General features: G+C 37.2%; 10 protein-coding genes across 10 annotated transcripts; 6 read left to right on the top strand and 4 right to left on the bottom strand. All coding sequences in view use genetic code 12, as the record gives it.

Moving 5' to 3' along the window:
- Window positions 1–474: 474 nt before the first annotated feature.
- CD36_21510 (succinyl-coa:alpha-ketoacid-coa transferase, putative) lies at window positions 475–1,977 on the bottom strand (the record flags this gene model as incomplete). The annotated part of the gene is made up of 1 exon (XM_002418584.1): window positions 475–1,977. The coding sequence occupies one exon, from the start codon at window positions 1,975–1,977 to the stop codon at window positions 475–477; it is 1,503 nt and encodes a 500-aa protein (XP_002418629.1).
- Window positions 1,978–2,685: 708 nt separating this feature from the next.
- Window positions 2,686–3,678, bottom strand: CD36_21520 (6-chlorohydroxyquinol-1,2-dioxygenase, putative; the record flags this gene model as incomplete). The annotated part of the gene is made up of 1 exon (XM_002418585.1): window positions 2,686–3,678. The coding sequence occupies one exon, from the start codon at window positions 3,676–3,678 to the stop codon at window positions 2,686–2,688; it is 993 nt and encodes a 330-aa protein (XP_002418630.1).
- A 477-nt stretch (window positions 3,679–4,155) lies between these two features.
- On the bottom strand, window positions 4,156–4,596 carry AnqutE (3-dehydroquinate dehydratase, putative; the record flags this gene model as incomplete). The annotated part of the gene is made up of 1 exon (XM_002418586.1): window positions 4,156–4,596. The coding sequence occupies one exon, from the start codon at window positions 4,594–4,596 to the stop codon at window positions 4,156–4,158; it is 441 nt and encodes a 146-aa protein (XP_002418631.1).
- Window positions 4,597–5,189: 593 nt separating this feature from the next.
- CD36_21540 (conserved hypothetical protein) lies at window positions 5,190–6,071 on the top strand (the record flags this gene model as incomplete). The annotated part of the gene is made up of 1 exon (XM_002418587.1): window positions 5,190–6,071. The coding sequence occupies one exon, from the start codon at window positions 5,190–5,192 to the stop codon at window positions 6,069–6,071; it is 882 nt and encodes a 293-aa protein (XP_002418632.1).
- A 240-nt stretch (window positions 6,072–6,311) lies between these two features.
- On the top strand, window positions 6,312–8,006 carry CD36_21550 (conserved hypothetical protein; the record flags this gene model as incomplete). The annotated part of the gene is made up of 1 exon (XM_002418588.1): window positions 6,312–8,006. The coding sequence occupies one exon, from the start codon at window positions 6,312–6,314 to the stop codon at window positions 8,004–8,006; it is 1,695 nt and encodes a 564-aa protein (XP_002418633.1).
- Window positions 8,007–8,241: 235 nt separating this feature from the next.
- CD36_21560 (Deoxyhypusine hydroxylase, putative) lies at window positions 8,242–9,198 on the top strand (the record flags this gene model as incomplete). The annotated part of the gene is made up of 1 exon (XM_002418589.1): window positions 8,242–9,198. One exon carries the CDS (start codon window positions 8,242–8,244, stop codon window positions 9,196–9,198), a length of 957 nt encoding a protein of 318 aa, XP_002418634.1.
- Window positions 9,199–9,279: 81 nt separating this feature from the next.
- Window positions 9,280–9,651, bottom strand: CD36_21570 (DNA-directed RNA polymerase I, putative; the record flags this gene model as incomplete). Its single annotated transcript, XM_002418590.1, has 1 exon — window positions 9,280–9,651. The coding sequence occupies one exon, from the start codon at window positions 9,649–9,651 to the stop codon at window positions 9,280–9,282; it is 372 nt and encodes a 123-aa protein (XP_002418635.1).
- A 633-nt stretch (window positions 9,652–10,284) lies between these two features.
- Window positions 10,285–11,931, top strand: CD36_21580 (Subunit of the cytosolic chaperonin Cct ring complex, putative; the record flags this gene model as incomplete). The annotated part of the gene is made up of 1 exon (XM_002418591.1): window positions 10,285–11,931. One exon carries the CDS (start codon window positions 10,285–10,287, stop codon window positions 11,929–11,931), a length of 1,647 nt encoding a protein of 548 aa, XP_002418636.1.
- Window positions 11,932–12,314: 383 nt separating this feature from the next.
- Window positions 12,315–13,574, top strand: CD36_21590 (actin-related protein, putative; the record flags this gene model as incomplete). Its single annotated transcript, XM_002418592.1, has 1 exon — window positions 12,315–13,574. One exon carries the CDS (start codon window positions 12,315–12,317, stop codon window positions 13,572–13,574), a length of 1,260 nt encoding a protein of 419 aa, XP_002418637.1.
- Window positions 13,575–13,823: 249 nt separating this feature from the next.
- On the top strand, window positions 13,824–21,272 carry CD36_21600 (Phosphatidylinositol 3-kinase, putative; the record flags this gene model as incomplete). The annotated part of the gene is made up of 1 exon (XM_002418593.1): window positions 13,824–21,272. One exon carries the CDS (start codon window positions 13,824–13,826, stop codon window positions 21,270–21,272), a length of 7,449 nt encoding a protein of 2,482 aa, XP_002418638.1.
- Between the last annotated feature and the right edge of the window lie 898 nt (window positions 21,273–22,170).

Below are 22,170 nucleotides of genomic sequence, written 5' to 3' on the forward strand. Positions count from 1 at the left end.
TGTTACTTATTAGACTGCAAAACAAATTTTTTTAAAAAAAATGACTATTAGAGTCTTCGGTAGGTGGCCAAAAAGCAATGTCTAGTCCGTTCCATTGAGACAATCACAGATAACACACTTTAAACAGCGATTAGCATATGTGAATATTTTGACATAACCCCTTTCTTATGTTTTTTCTTGGTTTTTCATTTGATTAGGTGCTCAAAATCCCATAAGCTATGTTGCATGTGCTAGTTGTTCTGTCAAGTTACAATAAGCTTTCTCATGAAAGCAGTATTGTATTGGATAAATAAAACGATAGAAATGGGTATCAGCAAGAGCGGAACTCTATGAATGTTGTGTAACAAATACGAGAATTGTAATTTCCAATATTGGATAAGATCTACAGTTACTTCTACTATCAAAAATAGATGCAATATTTATTTCAGATAACTTGTTCTTTTCTTTTAGCAACTAAAACCATCATCATCTTTTTCAAACCTCAATTTTTTTCAAATCTTTTGCAACTTCGAATTTGGCCCCGGTTTTGGAAGCAACTTCTTCAACGGTTGTTTCGGGATCAATTTCAATAAGAATCAACTTTCCATCAACGATATCAAATACAGCTAAGTCAGTGATGATCCTAGAAACACATCTTTTACCAGTCAATGGGAATTGACACTCCTCGAGAATTTTGGGTCTACCTTTCTTGTCTACATGATCCATGACTACAACTACCCTCGTGGCAGATGGATTGCTAACAAGATCCATTGCACCACCCATACCTTTTACCCGTCCGGGTAATCCCCAGTTAGCTAAATCGCCTTTGGATGAAACTTGCAAACCACCTAATATTGTCAAATCAATCTTTCCACCTCTAATCATTGCAAAAGATTCCTCAGACCCAAACAATGAAGCACCACGTGCTAATGTGACTGTTTCTTTACCAGCATTGATTAAATCTGGATCTTCTTCACCTTTCTTGGGATACGAACCTAATCCTAATATACCATTTTCGGACTGTAAAGTAACATGAATGTTGTCGGGCAAGTAGTTTGGTGCCAACGTGGGCATACCTATTCCTAAATTGGCAAACAATCCATCCTCAAATTCTTGGGCTGCTCTTTTCACTATTTTTGCTCGTTTCAATTCCACTTCCAGTTTTTGCTTATTGTCATTATCAGTTTTTTCGTCTGAAAAGGTAAATAATTCAATGTCCTTTGGTGTAGTCGATTGGATGATTTTGTCAACATAAATGGCTGGCAAATGGACATCCTCAGGAGCAATTTCACCTGGCTCAACAATGTGCTCAGCTTCGACGACCGTCAATCTTGCATTTCTGCCCATAACCGAGTTAAAGTTTCTTGCAGCTCCTCGAAACCAACAATTTCCCATTGTGTCAGCCTTGAATGCTTTAATGATAGCAACGTCTCCTTGAATAGCAGGTTCAAGTAAATACTTTCTTCCATTGAATTCACGAGCTTCACGAGGATCACTAGTTTTCAACACTTTTTCACCCGTGCTGTCGTACCTCACTGGTAATTTCCCTTCTTCTAACCAGGTGCCCACCCCAGCAGATGAATAAAAAGCAGGAATGCCTGCTGCACCAGCACGAACACGCTCTGCTAAATTACCTTGTGGGGTTAACTCTAGATCAATTTGACCAGTAAGATATAGCTTTTCGAATGTTCTATTCCCGCCAATATAACTAGAGATCATTTTGGTAATTTGTCCCGTCACTAATAGTTGGGATAACCCTCTGCCATCCAAGCCAGCATTATTAGAAACAGCAGTTACATTCTTTATTGCTGGGTGGTTTACCATTGCATTTATAATTGTATCTGGAACACCGCTAAGACCAAATCCTCCCGATAACAAAGTGATATTGGATCCAATCCCTTGAAGGGCTTCATCGGTTGTGGTTACAACTTTTGATTTTGGTCGGGAAGTAGAAACAAATCTAACAAGGAATGTGCTTTTCTTGGCTAACAATTTCATCACGATCTAGCTTGTCAAAGTAACAAATAATGGTTTGCACACCAGAATATTGTTCTCATGTTGTAAAATGAAGACGATCATTCTTGTATTTATATAGCCTGGCCTAAATTTGGGGTAAGATATAGTTTCATAATGGTTCGGAAAACTCACGCATACTTCCGTTGGAGTCTGGAAATATCATTAGTTTTCATCGGAAATACAAAAAAAAACTTGACATGTTCGTGTGCGCACAACGGGGTAGTGGCTAGCTTTTGCTCTAGGAGTAGATAAAATAAATATATGACCAAAATTAGCCAATATTGAATTAATAATTGTAGATATCGAGATAAAAGAAGTAAAGATGATGGAATGACTAATTCATAATATACTTTGTGTTTTACTAAGTTCTCCCAAATTCTTACTTCGGTAAATCATGGTTAAGTGTGAATTGTTTAGATTACTGTAGCGGTATGTATAGCCTTCATGTTAATAGTCTACAAAAAAATGACTAAATTGATATTTGCAAAGACTCTAGCTTCTACAGTCACGGAAGAGTTTCTTGATAATGGAGTTCCTAGATTGTTTATATTTTTTGCGGAATATTTTACACCAAAAATTTGAGAAATTAAAATTTCAAGGAAAAACCAATACTAGCATACATTCATTAGTTTTTCGCAGCAAAACAAAACAACTTGCGAATACTCATCTCAAACTATATCAGATATCTATTCAATCTAACGGTGCCATCTCAGGTAAACCATTTTCATTGAGAACTAAATTGTTATTTGAACCAACAGCCTTTTTATTTTTTTCATAAACCAATTCACGTGATTCTTTATCAGTAATAATCTTAAAGTCCCAATTCAAATACCAATCATCTGGACTCATATTATATTGTTTTGATTTTTCCTTTCCAACTCTACCTAACGTGTACAACAACTTTGACTTGACACCAAATACTGCATCTGATGTTTCATAAGGATCACCTCTTTCGTACAAGGCTGTAATTAGTTTGTCATAGCCAGGCTTCTCAATTATAAAATGAATATGGGCTGGCCTATATGGGTGACGGTTGATTTTTTTCAAAAGTTTACCCACTGGACCATCACTTGGAATAGGATATGGTACTGGTTTTGATGCTTTAATGGTAAATGATCCATCTCCTCCAGTTTTGATGATTCCTCTCAAGTCTGCCTTCTCACGATCCTCATACTGTGTATCATAGAATCCATCCTTGTCGCAATGCCAGAGATCGATGGTGGCTCCTGATATAGGATTACCTTTAGTGTCAGTCAATTTCCCTTCAATCAATAAAGGCTCGCCCTTGCCCTCTGAAACAATGGTATCTCCGTTCACCTTGATTTCAGCATCATGTGTGTGAAAGGGTCCCAATAATGTCCCGAGGGTGGCATTATCTGGCTTTGGATGGGAGATACTGTCCACCAATACCGAAAAGCCCAAAACATCAGACAATAAAACAAATTCTTGTCTTATATCTGTAGTGATGTGACCACACTCTGTCAAAAATTTGATACCTTCTTCCCATTCTTCTGTTGTTAACCTGACTTCTTTAGCAAAATCATGCAAATGTTGGACCAACGTATTCAAAACGAAAAACAATCTCATACTCTTGTGCTGCGAATTCACAGCAATGGTATTTGCGGTAATTGTTTCATCACTCATCTCAGCAACAACTGGAGTACTTGTATTAGGAGCAATCATGGTAACAAACTATCCTAGAAAATGTAAAAAAAAAAAAAAAAAAATCAAAAAGATGAAACTATATGTATTGCTTACTGGTGATTCTGAGGTGAGTTGGATCGGCCATTAGCTTGAATTTATATACAAAATTTGAAATGGCACTGGTACAGTGAATTCAAATGAATTTATCTATTTCCGAAGCAAGCATTGATTTCCAATAGCAGTGATGTATTTAGATGTACTTTTTTTAAAAAAATAAAAGTAGCATTAAAAATGGAGAACACCGGCTGGGAATGGTACGTTCGGCAATTCAATTACTAATAATTAGCTCTCCTCATTTTCTTTTTTTTGCTTAACTCGTTTTGATCAATCTTCACTTTAAGGAAACCAAGAAATTACTACAAGAGAAAACGGGGAAATATACAAAAATCAAAGATCGTCATATAACCTCTGTGTATTATAGGTTCCTGCACTCCGTTGCAAATCGAAATGTACTGTCTAATAGTTTAACGCATACTCAATTGCTGCCGTGTAACCATAAACACCTAAACCACATATAACAGCAACAGCTTTATCACTCAAATAACTTTGATGCCTGAATGGCTCTCTTTGATGAACATTGGTGATGTGCACTTCAATAAATGGGATTGCTGTTCCCAACAACGCATCTCTTATTCCAACAGATGTATGTGTATAAGCACCGGCATTTATCACAACAAAACCAACCCCCTGGCGTTTTGCCTCATGTATTCTATCAATTATAAAACCTTCTGTGTTGCTTTGAAATGTCAAGACCTCAGAATCATTCTTTTTCAATTTTGCTTGTTCAATAGCAGCTTGTTCAATATCCGAAAGAGATGTGGTACCATATTTTTCAGGCTCCCTGGTACCTAATAAATTAAGATTGGGTCCATTGATGAGAAGTACTTTCTTGACCATTTTGTATTATTTAATAGTATTGAGTTAGCCGATTGTGTGATGTAGTGATAGATGGGGAAACTTTCTTGAATGAGTGATTTTTCAGTCTTGTTTCACTTTTTTTTTTTCGGTTTTTCTGGTAGAACGACCAAAGCGGTCCAGTGAGATTCACTCATAGTTCAGCACGAAAAGTGTATGTAACACACAAATGAAGAAAAATCCCTCATCCAATTAATTACCTTCGGTCAGAAAGCAATCCAACTCTTTCTTTTGTTTTAAGAACAGAAATCTGATACGTAACTCCGGGCTTTATCAATATATATTCAAGAGAAAGAAAACTACACAATTTCACCAAACCATCTCCAACCATTGGATTTATGTGGTGATTCGTTTGATCTTATTTTTTTCCGTACTAATTAACAATATTTTACAGTATTTCCACATCTCCCCTCCCCCGCATTTTGCATAAGACTATGATGAATCGGTTTTCTACTATTTCCGGAATAACCACAAGTAGTTTTCTCCAACAAGTGAGGCTAAATAAATTGAGACAATTCCCACATTTTTTGAATGTTCGACAATTTATTACATCTTCTGTCAACCACAAGTCCAACATGACAAACTCACAGAAACCAAAGGAAGAACCTAAGAGATTCGGATTAGAAAATCAAGTGAAACGGAACCCACATCCTGATTTCAACAAAGTTGAAAATTCCCGCCCATCATTTGATTTTGAAAACACTTGGACCTACACCCAGATCCCAAACAAAGACTGGAAAGTTGGATCAGGGGCCAACGACCCAGCATGGAAAGAGTACAAGAAATTGGAAATTGACCCTTACGGAGAGGGCAGAAACCCCGTTGATAATTACAAAACATTGATCAGTGCAGTTGTTCCTAGACCAATTGGTTTCGTGTCTACAGTATCCAAGAATGGCGAACGCAATTTGGCCCCCTTTTCATACTTTACATTTGTGAACCACGACCCACCCATTTTTACATTGGGGTTTTCCTGTGGGAAAGAAAATCCAAAGGATACATGCAAAAACATTTTAGAGACTGGAGAATTGACAATTAATATTATCAGTGAATGGTTTGTTGAAGCAGCCAATTATTGTTCAACAAACGCTCCACCGGGAGTCGATGAATGGAAACTTTCTGGATTGACTCCTTTGGAATCAGCAAAAGTAAAGCCACAACACGTTGCAGAATCAGCATTTTCCATTGAAGCAAAATTGATTACATCTCATGAATGGAAATCCAAAACCGATCCCAATAGAGCTACTGGTGTTTTGTGTATTGTCGAAGGTGTGAATTTTCATGTTAGAGAAGATGTTATCAATTCAGATTTGAATAATCTTGACATTGGCAAACTAAAGCCAGTTAGCAGATTGGGTGGTATCACCTACGGCAGAACGGTCGATGGCTATGAAAAATTGAGACCAGATTTTGAAAAGGAAAATGCCACAAATGAAGTCAAACAATTGTTAGAATAGTCACAGTATAGAAAGATTCTTCGTTTTTTTAATATTATTTTCTTTTTGTGCGAGGATAAATATTTTTCCGATTTGTCAGCAATGCTCCACATTACATAAGCAGATCCGTATGAACCAGGATTACTAAAATCAATTTGTAAGCTGAAATTTTCGAAACCCACTTGCACAATATATAAACACACAATGTAAACAGGAAAACATCATGGTCGAAATTTGCAACCTACTAATCAAGCTAAACAAATGTTTGTTGATATCATAGAGATTTTACAGTTTTTGATCAAAGAGAGCAATAACGCCCACTTGAAGTCACATTGTTCACGCAGTACCTTACTGCAAATGGAAAGTTACAACCAACAAGAAATAATTAGAATTTTGTTGTGTGAAAGATATCCAAATACTCCTTTACCCGAAGAAATCAACTCAGAGATCAACAAGCTAATCCGTTGGCAGAATGATAACAAATTACACACATCAGTGCAATCATTGACCAATAATTACAATATGGCCAACGCAACTGTATCCTTATGGAAGGGAGATATAACCACTTTAACAGACGTCACTGCGATAGTGAATGCAGCAAATCTGACCTTGTTAGGATGCTTTCAACCAAGACACAAATGTATTGACAATGTTATTCACATTGCTGCTGGACCTGATTTAAGACAAGCATGTTATAATTTGATGCAAAGCAAATCTGAACCTACTGGTTCAGCCAAAATTACCCCTGGCTTTAATTTGCCAGCAAAGTATGTTATTCACACTGTTGGTCCTATTATTCATAATGAGAGTGTCACAAAGAGAGAGCAAGAACAATTAGCAAGCTGCTATCAATCAAGTTTGGAAGCATTGGAAATGTTGAACGATGAGAAAGATAAATCTATTGCATTTTGTTGTGTTTCCACTGGATTGTTTGCGTTCCCAAAAGAGTTAGCAAGTACGATTGCCATAAACACAGTACATGATTATTTGAAAACGCATCCAAATTCAACTATCAAGCATATTGTGTTCAATGTGTTTTCAAATGAAGATAAAGAAGTTTATGAAAATAATTTGCAAGTGCTTCCTCGGGACTCGTCTCAAATTTCGCTCGAATCAGATGCCCCAACTAATCTCAATTTAGATAAGGCAAAAGCATGGTTGCAAGAAGCTGATTGTTTGATTATCAGTGCTGGCGCAGGACTTTCTGCAAGCGAAGGATTGGACTACTCATCTAAGGCACTTTTCCAAAGAGAGTATAACCCGTTTCTTAAGTATGGAATCACATCGTTGTATGGAACAATCGGATTTCCCTGGCCCTCTAAGCTAGATTTTTGGAATTTCTTTATTTATCATTACACCAATCTTTACAAAAAATGGGGACCAAATGATACGTATCAAAAACTTTTGGGTCTTTTGATGCAATTTGAGGACTCATTTGTTATTACATCTAATGCAGATGGGTTTTTCGTTAAAAATGGATTTGAAAAAGATAGAGTTTTAACCGTACAGGGAAACTATGCTAATATCCAGTGCCTGAAAAACTGTCGCCCTGATGCTTATAGATCAATGGATGAAATGGTTGACAAATATCCGCTAACCTCCAAAGATCAAATTCCTAGATGCCATTACTGTGGGTCTGAAATGACTATGTTCTTGCGAATGGGGAACTATTTTAATTCAGCAATTGTGAAAAATGAAAGAAACAATTACAATGAGATGTTGAACAGAATTATTAACACCAATAAAAAAGCAGTCATATTGGAATTGGGAGTGGGGTTAAACACGCCAAGTGTGCTTAGATGGCCGAATGAAGATAAAGTGGAGAGGTATCCAGCTAACTTTAAATTAATTAGAGTTGGAATGGGTCCCTCTAGCACTGTTCCTTTGGACAATATAGAGAACACAGTAGTTATAAATGGTGATATTAAAAAAGTGGTGCAGTTATTAAATAAGTAGTTATATAGACGTTAAAGAATAGATATCTCTACGATAGATCTTTTTTAAAATTTTGGATATCCGTGTAGGGGAGGTCTTAGCTTCAGGAAAAAAAGAAATCTCTTTTGTCTCGTATAGACATCATCATCACCACCAAGGCTGTAAAAAAAAAAAGAAAAAAAAAAAAAAAAGAGAAAAGAACTAAATTTTTCACAACACACCACCTACTTCTACTCATCACCAACAACGGTTACCAATGTCCACAGACGAAGTTAACATCGACGCTGCTTCCTTAGAAGAATTGAGAGATATTCTCATCAATAAAACAGGAGATACCAAATTGGCTAATAGGTACAGAGCTTTATTCAACTTAAAGTCTGTTGGAAGTGAGCATTCAGATAAAGAAAAAGCTCACAAAGCAATCAAGTACATTGCCGAATGTTTTAACGATGAATCTGAATTATTAAAGCATGAAGTTGCTTACGTTTTGGGCCAAACTAAAGATTTATATGCTGCCCCATTTTTACGTGAAGTGTTGGAAAACGACAACCAGCAATGTATGGTTAGACACGAGGCTGCCGAAGCGCTTGGTGCTCTTGGTGATAAAGAATCTTTACCATTGTTAGAAAAGTATTTTAAGGATGATCCTTCCTTGGAAATTAGACAAACTTGTGAGTTGGCCATTGAGAGAATACACTGGGAAAACTCAGAAAAGGCAAAAAGTGAAGTTTTGGAGAAATCATTGTACACATCGATAGACCCAGCACCACCTTTGGCCACAAATGACTCCACATCTAAAGTAGAAAAGTTGAAGGAAATCTTAAATGACCAAGACAAGCCATTGTTTGAAAGATATAGAGCAATGTTTAGATTGAGAGACATCGGTACTGATGAGGCATGCTTAGCCTTGGCTTCTGGTTTTGATGATCCAAGTGCTTTATTCAAGCATGAAATAGCTTATGTTTTTGGTCAAATGTGTAATCCTGTCACCGTTCCTTCATTAATCAAGGTCCTAAAAGATGAATCACAAGCAGGAATGGTGAGACATGAAGCTGCTGAAGCGTTGGGTTCAATTGCCACTGACGAATGTTTGCCAGTATTGCAATCATTCCTTAATGATTCTGAGCCAGTGGTTAGAGACTCTGCAATTGTTGCATTAGATATGTATGAATATGAAAACTCCAATGAGCTAGAATATGCAACAGTAAAATAAACATGGTCTCTGTCATGCATAATGTATTGTCTTTATGGCTTTTATTTAGATAAATAATATATAGTCTATAAAGCACACACCCTAATTGTTAGTTCTGAAACGGTACCCACAGTTGGTACATGTGTAAAACACAGTAGCACCCTCATCTGCAGATCTTAATTGTAAAGTATGATATTGCATTTCTTCGTTCCCACATTTAGGGCATTTTTCTTTGATTGTTGCACCTTCGTCTAGCTCATCCTTCTTTAAAGAAGTTTTCACAACAGACCTGGCCAGCTTTAATTTGGATGGGAAGGCATCGTCTGATGATTTCGTCACGACTTTTAAATTAGCAAATTTTGATTTGGGATAAGCTGCTGAGCAGACAGTACATTTTATATCAGATGAGGAGCTGTGAGAATCTAGCAAATTACCACAATAGTTACAAAATATTAAAGATCCAACTACCGACATGTCTAATGGTTTTAACCGAATATGAGATTATAGAAGATAAATGGTGTGTTGAATTATTATTTGATTTTTTTTTTTTTTTTTTTTAGCCTCGCTCGATGAGGTATAAAGCTTGATAATGAAGTTAGATGCCAACTAGACCAACAAGCATGGATTAAATACTATTTGTTCAACCAAAAGCATCACCAAAAGTGCTACATGAACTGTCTATGAGTTTACTATACTATAAAACATCTTAATAGAATACACAAACTTTGATTTAGAGCCACTTTCGTTTGTCGTGTAAGAATGGTCTTTCATTAATATGCAAACTCGCTGAATTTTATTGATACATCACCAAACTTAACACCTACATTATGCAATTCATCTACTCTATCGAGACAAAACTCTGGTAAACCAGAAGCTTGACATAGTTTCGGTATCCTGGCGATTTCACATCTGTTTCTAGTACTTTGTGTGTATGTAGAACATTCAAGAAGCCAAACCGCCAGCAGAAAGAACGAGAAAAAAAAAAAAAAAATTCACCAAAAAGCAAGTCTTACAAAAAAAAAAAAAAAAATTCTTCACTTTGATATTCTGAAACTACTTCAGCATCATCAAACAGAAAACGATTTCCACATCTTATTTATAGACAATATGGCTCGTGCACCACAGGGAATGCCTGATTTAAGTAATGCAATTGTTGCGCAAGATGAAATGGGTAGACCGTTCATTATAGTGAGAGATCAAGGTAAAAAGGAAAGAAAACACGGAATTGAAGCAACAAGATCACATATTCTTGCAGCTAGATCAGTGGCATCTATTGTCAAGACATCATTGGGACCTAGAGGTCTTGATAAGATTTTGATAAGTCCAGATGGTGAAATCACTATTACAAATGACGGTGCTACAATTTTATCCCAAATGGATTTGGAAAACCAAATTGCCAAGTTATTAGTCGAGTTATCCAGATCACAAGACGATGAAATTGGAGATGGTACTACTGGAGTTGTGGTATTAGCAAGCGCATTATTGGATCAAGCCTTAGAGTTGATTGATAAAGGTATTCACCCAATCAAGATCGCAAATGGATTCGACGAGGCATGCAGAATTGCCGTTGAACATTTGAACACCGTGGCTGATAATATATTGATAGAGGACAAGGAAAATCTTTTAAGAGCAGCAAAAACATCTCTTGGATCAAAAATAGTTTCCAAAGCCCATGACCATTTTGCCAATATGGCTGTTGATGCTGTTTTGGAAGTTGCTGATTTGGATAGAAAGGATGTCGATTTTGAATTAATCAAAATGGAAAAGAAAGTCGGTGGTTCAATTGAAGATTCCTCGTTGATTAAAGGTGTTTTATTGGATAAAGACTTTTCTCACCCACAAATGCCAAAAGAAGTGAGAGATTGCAAAATTGCTATTTTGACCTGTCCGTTTGAACCGCCCAAACCAAAAACCAAACACAAGTTGGATATTTCCACTGTAGAAGAGTTTAAGGTTTTACAAGAATACGAACAGAAAAAGTTCCAAGAAATGATAGATGCAGTGAAGCAATCAGGAGCAAATGTTGTTGCCTGTCAATGGGGTTTCGACGACGAAGCCAACCACTTGCTTTTAGCCAACGGATTAAACGCCATAAGATGGATTGGTGGCTCAGAACTAGAATTATTGGCTATTGCTACAAATGGTCGTATTGTTCCTCGTTTTGAGGATTTAACCGCTGATAAGTTAGGTACCGCTGGTGTCATTAGGGAGTTGGAGTTTGGAACCACCAAGGACCGTATGTTGGTTATTGAAGAATGCTCAAATACAAAAGCTGTGACTTGTTTTATTAGAGGATCAAATGAAATGATTGCTGCTGAAGGTATTAGAGCATTACACGATTCTCTTTGTGTTGTGCGTAACTTGGTGAGAGATAGCAGAGTTGTTTACGGTGGTGGGGCTGCCGAGTTGACATGTTCATTGGCAGTTTCTGAGGCTGCGGACAGACAAAAGGGTATTGATCAGTATGCGTTCAGAGCGTTTGCAACAGCCTTAGATACGATTCCCATGACATTGGCCGAGAATTCCGGTTTAGATCCAATTGAAACTTTATCAGCTTTGAAATCCAAGCAGGTTAACGAGAACTCGTCACATTTAGGTGTTGACTGCCTTGGTAAGGGAACTAATGATATGAAGGAATTATTCGTCATTGATCCATTGATCGGAAAGAGACAACAATTGTTATTGGCCACCCAATTAACGAGAATGATTTTAAAAATAAATGATGTTATCATTAGCGGAAAGGATGAGTATTAGTTTGATTGTTTTTTTTACTACATGAATGTGTTGTGTGTATAAAGTGTTTAGTCAATTAATATTCAGTATTGGTATACCTTTCTGGAATCAAGTAGGACATTAAAAACTGGTCGTGTTTGCATGCCATGTTGAGAATTCTTGGAGCTACACAGCCAAAAAAAAAAAAAAAGAAAAAGAGAGAACAAGGAAGTTTAGTAGGTGGAAATCTCGAAAAAAAAAAAACCTTGGGAAATCAGCAATCACAATCAATTAAACTGGAACCTCAACAAAAAACAAACATACAATTGTCAATTAATTATATCATATCATATTGATTGATTTTTTTATTTTAGATTTTTGAAATATTTAGAGAATAGGGAAGGTTCACATATACATATATAGCAATGAGTATGAACACACCTGCAGTTGTCATGGACAACGGTACTGGCTTGACAAAATTAGGATTCGCCGGAAACGATTCTCCTTCGTTTGTTTTCCCAACAGCAATTGCAACCTCATCTGCATCATCTAAAGCAGGAAAGGGGCCTCGCGGTTCGAGCTTGGCATCAAAAAGAGGTTTAGAGGATTTGGACTTTTATATTGGTGACGAGGCATTAGAAGCAGCAAGTGGCTCCCAATATGGCTTGCATTATCCAATCAAACATGGACAAATTGAAGATTGGGACCAAATGGAACGGTTTTGGGAAAGCTCTATTTTCAAGTATTTGAGATGTGAACCAGAAGATCATTATTTTTTGTTAACTGAACCTCCTTTGAACCCTCCTGAAAATCGTGAAAGCACTGCCGAAATTATGTTTGAGTCTTTCAATTGTGCTGGGTTATACATTGCCGTGCAAGCAGTTTTAGCATTGGCTGCTTCGTGGACTTCACCAAAGGTTCAAGATAGATCTTTAAGTGGTACCGTTATCGATTCTGGTGATGGGGTGACCCACGTTATCCCTGTTGCCGAAGGGTATGTGATTGGTGCCGCCATTAAGAACATTCCACTCGCAGGTAGAGATATCACTTTGTTCATCCAACAATTGCTAAGAGATCGTGGTGAACCTGACACAAGTTTGCAAACTGCAGAAAAGATAAAACAAGAGTTTTGTTATGTCTGTCCGGATATTGTTCAAGAGTTTAGCAGATTCGATCAGTATCCACAGGAAAAATTTGCTCAATACATAGTTGAGTACACAGATAAGAACAAGAGAAATACCGTTGATGTTGGATATGAAAGATTTTTGGCCCCAGAGATATTTTTTAACCCGGAAATCTGTTCGTCTGATTTCTTGACTCCATTACCTACCGTTGTCGACCAAGTGATTCAAGCATCACCAATAGATGTTCGTAAAAAGTTGTACAAGAATATTGTCTTGTCTGGAGGATCAACTATGTTCAAGGATTTTGGTAAGAGATTACAGAGAGATTTGAAGAGCATAGTCTCTGAGAGAATCCAACTTAGTGAAAGGTTAAGTGGGCTGCAAAGTACTGGTGTTGATGTTCAAGTTATCTCTCACAAAAAACAAAGAAACGCAGTTTGGTTTGGTGGGTCTCTTTTAGCACAAACATCGGAATTTAAGAGTTATTGCTACACGAAAAGTGACTACGACGAATACGGACCAAGTATTGTTAGAAACTTTTCTTTATTTTCAGTACCTTAAATATTTGTATAGTCTATCGTTTGTTTTTAGTATACAAAGTAGTAGTTATAATATGATAATATTGAATAGACCGGAGCTGTCGTGCGCAGAATGAAACTTTTTCTTTTTCATGTTTGGTTTTTTCCTGTCAATCTGTTGGGTGAATTTGGGTGACGATGTAAAGGAGGGAAAAAAAAACCTATCACCACCAATAGATAATATTTCAAGCTTTGATAGAAACATTAACTAAAAGGAACAAAATCTTAATCAATGTCAGCATCTACATCTACATCTGCACAGCTTCAAGTGGTTGATGGTGTTGCTCTAACAGAGATATTCAGAGGGCTTACTTCGACCTCTGAAGAAGAGAGATCAAAGTACGCAGAGGAACTACACAATTACTTATCTTCAATTGCACGAGACTTATCCTCCGAACAGTTTAACAGGTATAACAACGACATCAACAAGACCATATTTGATTTATTGCATGGTGAAAAGACTGCTGAGATATTAGGTGGTATAGCAGCGCTAAATTCATTGATTGAATTTGACTCGGGAGTGGGGAAAGAAAATGCAGGCAAAACAGCAAGATTTTCAAACTATCTTGGTTCTTTGATATTGTCCAATGATTTAGTAATTATGAAACAAGCAATTCGTACTTTGGGTAAGCTAGCCACTCTAGGGGGAAATCTCACTGGAGATTTTGTTGATTTCGAAGCCAAAAGAGCTATTGAATGGCTACAGAGCGATAGCAAACAACACGAGAATAGACGGCATGCAGCCATATTGATCATTACTGCACTTGCAGATAATGCTCCCACTTTATTGTATCCTTTGATTAATCAAGTTTTGGAAAATTTGTGGACACCCTTAAGGGACCATAAGTTGATTGTTCGTGAAGATGCTGCTATAGCACTTGAAAAATGCATGCATATCATTTATGATCGAGACGTTAACGCACGCTCGTTTTGGATCAAACGCATGATTGATCTGGCATCAAGGTTACTTAATGAAAACGACGCCACTGATGGAGCTGATTCCAGCTCCTCATACAATATCACATTTAGCGGACAGTCTACTGAAAACATACATGGATCTTTATTGACGTACCGTGAGTTACTCAAATATTTTAAAGATCCGTTTATTGTGTCACGATTTGAACAGATTTATGAGAATACATATTTGTACAAAAACCACAAAGTTGCAATCATAAGACAAGAGCTAACAAACATATTCCCTTTGTTGTGCAAGGTAAACACAGAATTGTTTGTTGAGAAGTATTTGCACCGAACATTGTATTATTATTTGTCACAGTTGAAGAAATATAAAGCTCAGAATAACGAGACAGCGAATGCTGATAAGAGCGCTATATTCAAAAGCATAGGATTGATTGCTTTGGAAGTTGGTAATCAAATTGCAACTTATTTAGATGCAATATTGGATAATATTAGAGAAGGCTTATCGTATACTTCTACTGCAGTGGTACAGCTGATTTTGGCCAAGGCTGCTTCAAATGAATCCCCAAATATCAGCACAACCAACATTGCATCCTTGACGTCAGGTTCAAAATACACGGCCAGCAGAAAAGAGACTGAACCTGCTATTTTTTATTGTATCAGCAAATTATCTATAGCAGTAGGGCCAGCATTGACAAAGCACTTGCAAAGAGATATTTTGGATATGATGTTTGCAAACTGCTCGTTATCAAAGCACATGCAAGATGTCCTTCAAATTTTGATAGAAAACATTCCAACATTAACAAACTTGATAAATGAAAAATTATTGAACTTGCTAAGTTTAGTTTTGTCTGGTAAGGGATTTCAACCACCTGGATCGCCATTTGGGACTATAAAGGTCAATACTTCGCTTGCCAGAGATTGCCGATTGATCATGATATCTAGAGACACGGGAATGAGCGCTAACACTATTTTGATGAATCAGGAAAAGTATGAAAAACTTGATAGTAAGATATTGATTCAAGCTTTAGAAATGTTAGCATTTTTCAAATTTGAAAATTATCAGTTAAATGAATTTGTCAGGTACTGCACTATCACGTACCTTGAACACAACAACGCAAAAGTGCGTCTTACTGCAACTGTTACGTCGTGCCAAATATTCATTAAAGATCCAATATGTCAACAAGTCAGTGTTAATGCATTGAATACTGTAAACGAAGTTTTAGGTAAATTGGTGTCTATTTCTATTACTGACCCAGTTCCTGAAATTAGATTGGCAGGTTTAAATTGCTTAATAAAAGCTGGAAATTTTGATCCACAATTATCGCAAGCTAATAATGTGAGGTTATTGTTCATTGCATTGAATGATGAGGTTTTCGGTGTTAGAAAAGTAGCTATACAGATTTTGGGGAGATTGTCGTGCATCAATCCAGCATATATTGTTCCATCCTTAAGAAAGACCCTTATTCAGCTATTATCCAAATTAGAGTATTCTACCACCAGTAGAAAAAAGGAAGAAAGCGCAATTTTGTTGTCTTTACTTATTAGCAATTCAAAGGAATTAACCAGACCATATGTGAAGCCTATAGTTGATGCTTTGCTTCCCAAGGCCAAGGATTTGAGCTCCTCCGTAGCTTCTAGTGCAATAAAATGTTTGGGGGAATTGTCGGTGGTCGGTGGTGAAGATCTCAAACCATTTATCCCCGACTTGATGCCGTTAATTCTAGATACTTTCCAAGATCAAAGTTCATCTTACAAACGGGATGCGGCATTGAGGACTTTGGGCCAACTAGCATTTTCTTCAGGATATGTCATTCAACCCTTGCTTGATTATCCTCAGTTGTTAGGGATGTTAGTAGCAATACTAAAACTGGAGACCTCTCCAGATATCAAGAGAGAAACAGTCCGATTGTTGGGTATTTTGGGGGCACTTGATCCTTACAAACATAGGGAAGTCGAACAAAACTCCAAGAATATACCGGTTGAGCAAAATGCGCCACCAGTAGATGTGGCCTTGTTAATGCAGGGAATGTCACCTTCCAACGAAGAGTATTACCCTAAAGTGGCAATTACTAACTTGATGAAAATATTAAAAGATCCATCCTTAAGTATCCACCATACAAAGGTTATTCAGGCTGTAATGTATATTTTTCAAACATTGGGCTTGAGGTGTGTAGCGTTCTTGCCCCAAATCATTCCAGGAATTATTAATGTTATGCATACTTGTCAATTATCTATGTTAAAATTTTATTTCCAACAGCTAGGAGATATTGTTTTGATTGTCAAACAACATATTCGACCATTTTTAGATGATATTTTCAAAGTCATAAAGGAGTTCTTTAATGTTGGCTCTCAGTTGAATATTCAAGTGACAATAATTAACGTGGTTCAATCTGTGTCGCGTGCTTTGGATGGAGAGTTCAAAATGTATTTACCTGAAGTCTTGACACTAATGATTGGGGTTTTTGAAGAAGATAAATCTGTCAAACGCTCCCCGTCTTTGCATGTTTTGAAAAGCTTTGTTGTTTTTGGAAGTAATATCGAAGAATTTGTCGACATAATTGTACCACATATCGTTAGGCTATTTGAAACAGGTCCCGTCGAATTGCGCAGAGCAGCAATTGAGACTATAGGAAGGTTATCGAAAAATGTTATGTTGAACGATATGGCATCTAGAATTATCCATCCAATATTAAGAATTCTTGGTCAAGGGAGTATTGAGCTTCGCGAGCCATGCATAAACACTTTGACATATATGTTGGTTCAGTTGGGTCCCGAGTTTACTGTTTTTATCCCTGTGATTAAAAAGACCTTGTTGCAGAAAAATATCCATGCAGTCAAGTTTGAGCAATTGGTTGGAAAATTGATTGGTGGAGACCCATTACCACTACATTTGGATATTTACAAAGATTATGATTATAGTCTATATGATGTTGCAGATACGGATATGCCGTCTAAGAAATTGCCTGTAAATCAAGCATCGTTAAAGGCAGCTTGGGATGTAAGCCAACGAAGAACTAAAGAAGATTGGCAAGAGTGGATTGGTAGGTTGAGTAAGGAACTTTTGCTTCAGAGTCCCTCTCATGCCATCAGGGCGTGTGCTGGATTGGCATCAGATTATTACCCACTTGCAAAAGACCTTTTCAATGCTAGTTTTGCTAGTTGCTGGAGCGAGCTATATTCTCAGCATAAAGAGGAATTGGTGGAATCGTTTTTTATTGCACTTTCATCACCAAGCAATCCTCCCGAAATACATCAAACATTATTGAATCTAGCTGAGTTTATGGAACATGATGATAAACCACTTCCAATTGCGATTTCTACATTGGGTCAATATGCACAACGTGCCCATGCGTTTGCAAAGGCTTTACATTATAAGGAATTGGAGTTTTATGATCAACCTACAACGCCCACAATTGAATCGTTGATTAGTATCAATAATCAATTGCAACAATCGGATGCTGCCATAGGTATTTTAAAACATGCACAATTGCACCATGATTTGCAATTGAAGGAAACTTGGTATGAGAAATTGCAACGTTGGGACGACGCTTTGAAAGCATACAACGAAAGAGAAAAAATCGAGCCAGACAATATGGAAATTACTATTGGTAAAATGAGGTGTTTACATGCTTTAGGTGAGTGGGAGCAATTATCAGAACTAGCTCGAAGCAAATGGGATAGTTCATCTAGCGAAATCAAACGAAGTGTTGCACCGCTTGCAGCAGCAGCAGCTTGGGGATTGAGTCAGTGGGACAGAATGGATGCATGTATTAAAGTCATGAAAGCGGAATCACCGGATAAGGCTTTTTTCAATGCTATCTTAAGTCTCCACAGAAATAACTTTGATGATGCTTCAGTGCATATTTTGAAAGCGAGAGATTTGCTTGTGACGGAAATAACTGCTTTGGTGAGTGAAAGTTACAATCGTGCCTATGGAGTTGTTGTGCGAGTTCAAATGCTTGCAGAGTTGGAAGAAATTATCAAATACAAGTGTTTGCCACAAGGGTCTGAAAAGCGAGCTGTCATGCGCAAAACTTGGAATACAAGACTATTGGGATGCCAAAGAAACGTGGATATATGGCAAAGAATGTTGAAAGTTAGAGCATTGGTGATCAAACCAAAACAAGACATGGATATGTGGATCAAATTTGCCAATTTGTGCAGAAAATCTGGAAGATTGAATTTGGCAGAGAAATCCTTGAATTTATTATTAGAAGAAGGATCTCCGGAAAATCCATCAAGAGCTCCTCCTCAAGTTGTTTACGCTCAATTGAAGTATATGTGGGCCAAGGGCCAGAGGCCAGAGGCTTTGCGTCATTTAGTGGATTTTACCACTAGGATGTCCCAAGACTTAGGGTTGAATCCAAATGATTTGATTACTCAACCATTACCTTCTGAGGGTCCAGGTATTCCAAGGCATGTTGAAGAATACACTAAATTGTTGGCAAGGTGTTTCTTGAAGCAAGGTGAATGGCAAATTGCATTAAATAGCAATTGGAGATCCGAGACTTCGGAGATTATTTTGGGTGCATATTTATTGGCAACCCATTTTGACAATAAATGGTATAAGGCCTGGCATAATTGGGCATTGGCAAATTTTGAGGTTATCTCCTTGTACACTAGTCAAAGCACGTCAGCCAACAATAAAATAGAGATCTTACAAGACGAACGCAATGGTTCTATTGAGGATGGCCATTCCGAATTGAAAAAAACTGACCAGCAAAAACAACAACAACAACAACAGCAGCAGCAGCAGCAGCAAGCTAATATTATACCAATTGAAGCTGTTCAAAGACATGTCATACCGTCTATCAAAGGGTTCTTTCATTCTATTGCATTATCTAATTCAAACTCTCTTCAAGATATGTTGAGACTACTTACATTGTGGTTTAAATTTGGTGGAATTCCTGAGGCAGCCAAGGCCATGACAGAAGGGTTTAATATGGTAAAAATTGATAACTGGTTGGAAGTAATACCACAATTGATTTCTCGGATCCATCAACCTAACGAAATAGTGAGTCGCTCCTTATTTGCTTTATTGACTGATTTGGGTAAAGCACATCCACAAGCATTAGTTTATCCTTTGACTGTTGCGATTACTTCTGAGTCAACAAGCCGTAAAAGGGCAGCTCAGTCCATCATTGAAAAAATGAGAGTGCACTCTCCTAGCTTGGTGGATCAAGCAGAATTGGTGAGTCGAGAACTTATCCGAGTTGCTGTTTTGTGGCACGAACAATGGCATGATGCATTGGAAGATGCTAGCAGGTTTTTCTTTGGCGAGCACAATACGGAGAAGATGTTTGAAACATTGGAACCATTACACCAATTGTTGCAAAAGGGACCAGAAACAATGCGAGAACAAGCTTTTGCCAATGCTTTCGGCAGGGAATTGACAGACGCGTATGAGTGGGTACTCAACTTTAGAAGAACTAAAGATATAACTAATTTGAATCAGGCATGGGATATATACTACAATGTTTTCAGAAGAATAAGCAAGCAGGTGCAACTGTTGGCTAGTCTTGAGTTGCAATATGTGTCTCCGGACTTGGAGCACGCCCAAGATTTGGAATTAGCTGTGCCAGGTACTTACCAAGCTGGTAAGCCTGTAATCAGGATAGTTAAGTTTGATCCAACCTTTTCGATTATTTCGTCTAAACAAAGACCTAGAAAATTATCCTGTAGGGGAAGTGATGGTAAAGACTATCAATATGCTTTGAAAGGGCATGAAGATATCAGACAGGACAATTTAGTGATGCAATTGTTTGGTTTGGTTAATACGTTGTTGGTAAATGATCCGGAATGTTTCAAGAGACATTTGGATATACAGCAATATCCTGCTATTCCATTATCACCAAAAGTGGGATTGTTAGGTTGGGTTCCAAATAGTGACACTTTCCATGTTTTGATTAAAGGGTATCGTGAATCAAGAAGTATAATGTTAAATATTGAACACAGGCTTTTGTTGCAAATGGCGCCTGACTATGACTTATTGACGTTGTTGCAAAAAGTGGAAGTATTTACAAGTGCGATGGATAATTGTAAGGGTCAGGATTTGTACAAAGTGTTATGGCTCAAATCTAAATCATCCGAAGCCTGGTTGGACCGTAGAACAACATACACGAGATCACTAGCTGTAATGTCTATGGTTGGGTACATATTAGGTTTGGGCGACAGGCATCCGTCAAATTTGATGTTAGACCGTATTACAGGGAAAGTCATCCATATTGATTTTGGGGACTGTTTTGAGGCAGCAATATTACGTGAGAAGTATCCAGAGAGAGTACCGTTTAGATTGACGAGGATGCTTAATTACGCCATGGAAGTTAGTGGAATTGAGGGGTCTTTCAGAATTACATGTGAACATGTCATGAGAGTGTTGCGTGATAATAAAGAGTCTCTAATGGCAATATTAGAAGCATTTGCTTATGATCCTTTGATAAATTGGGGGTTTGATTTCCCAACAAAGGCGTTGGCTGAATCAACGGGTATACGAGTCCCACAAGTGAACACTGCAGAGTTATTACGGAGAGGACAGATTGATGAAAAAGAAGCTGTAAGGTTGCAAAAACAAAATGAGTTGGAAATAAGGAATGCCAGGGCTGCGCTAGTGTTGAAACGTATTACCGATAAGTTAACTGGTAACGATATAAAACGGTTAAGGGGATTGGATGTGCCTACTCAAGTCGATAAGTTGATTCAACAAGCCACGAGTGTTGAAAATTTGTGTCAACATTATATTGGTTGGTGTTCATTCTGGTAGGTTGAATTGTGTTAGATGCGGTTAAGTATGATATGTGTAACTATTTGATATAAAGAATTGTTATATAACTATTGTAAAAATTGATACCGTAGTTCAAATTGGTTTGAAAATATTGTTGTAAATTGGGAAGAAATTTTGCAAAAAAAAAAAAAAAAAGAAAAAGAAAAATACTGATAGACTCGATAGTTAGTCAGTAGTATGTTCAAACACCCTTGAATCATCTCTTCTAATGCGTTTTGAAAAATGTGCAAGATTGTATGTACAGAGTAATAGGACACTTGTTTTATGCCAACAAAAAAGAAGGAGAAGATCAATTTGCTACAGTTGATGTTGACGCAACATCTAACACACACATTTAAGTCATATGCTCTATAACGTCGGTATAACCTTAACAAGAATCAACTAGGTCAGAAGTTCTCCTTAGCGTCTGAAATATATGTAACAAGATAATGGTTGCGCCAGACACCTTCATCAACTTCATTACCCTGACGGTCAAGTCATTTTCTACCAACCAGTTTCCCCATAAATTTACAAAAAGGAATCTTCCGAAAAAAACTCAACTTCTCATAAAAGAAAACCAGTCAATAGAAGGGCCGAATCGTTGAAGATAACGCGAGATTTCATCATGTAAGTATAAAACTTGGAAGGTCATACAAAGAAAAGAAAGAAAAAAAGGGGAAAAAAAAAAACTGTTAAAAAAAAAATTTCTTCTTCTATCAAGTTATATTTATACACTCTGCAAGTCGTGCACATTTGTTCAAGAACATCTCATCTGAAAATTCAGGATGTAGACCGAATTTTTTTTTTTTTTTTCCTTTTCTACAAGTAAATCCATAATACCAAAACCCTAAGATTCTTCTAGTCTATTTACATTCAAACAACCAAAAGCAAATAACAT

This window comes from Candida dubliniensis, chromosome 2 (assembly GCF_000026945.1).
Source record: "Candida dubliniensis CD36 chromosome 2, complete sequence".
In the NCBI taxonomy this organism is placed as follows: Eukaryota; Fungi; Ascomycota; class Pichiomycetes; order Serinales; family Debaryomycetaceae; genus Candida; species Candida dubliniensis.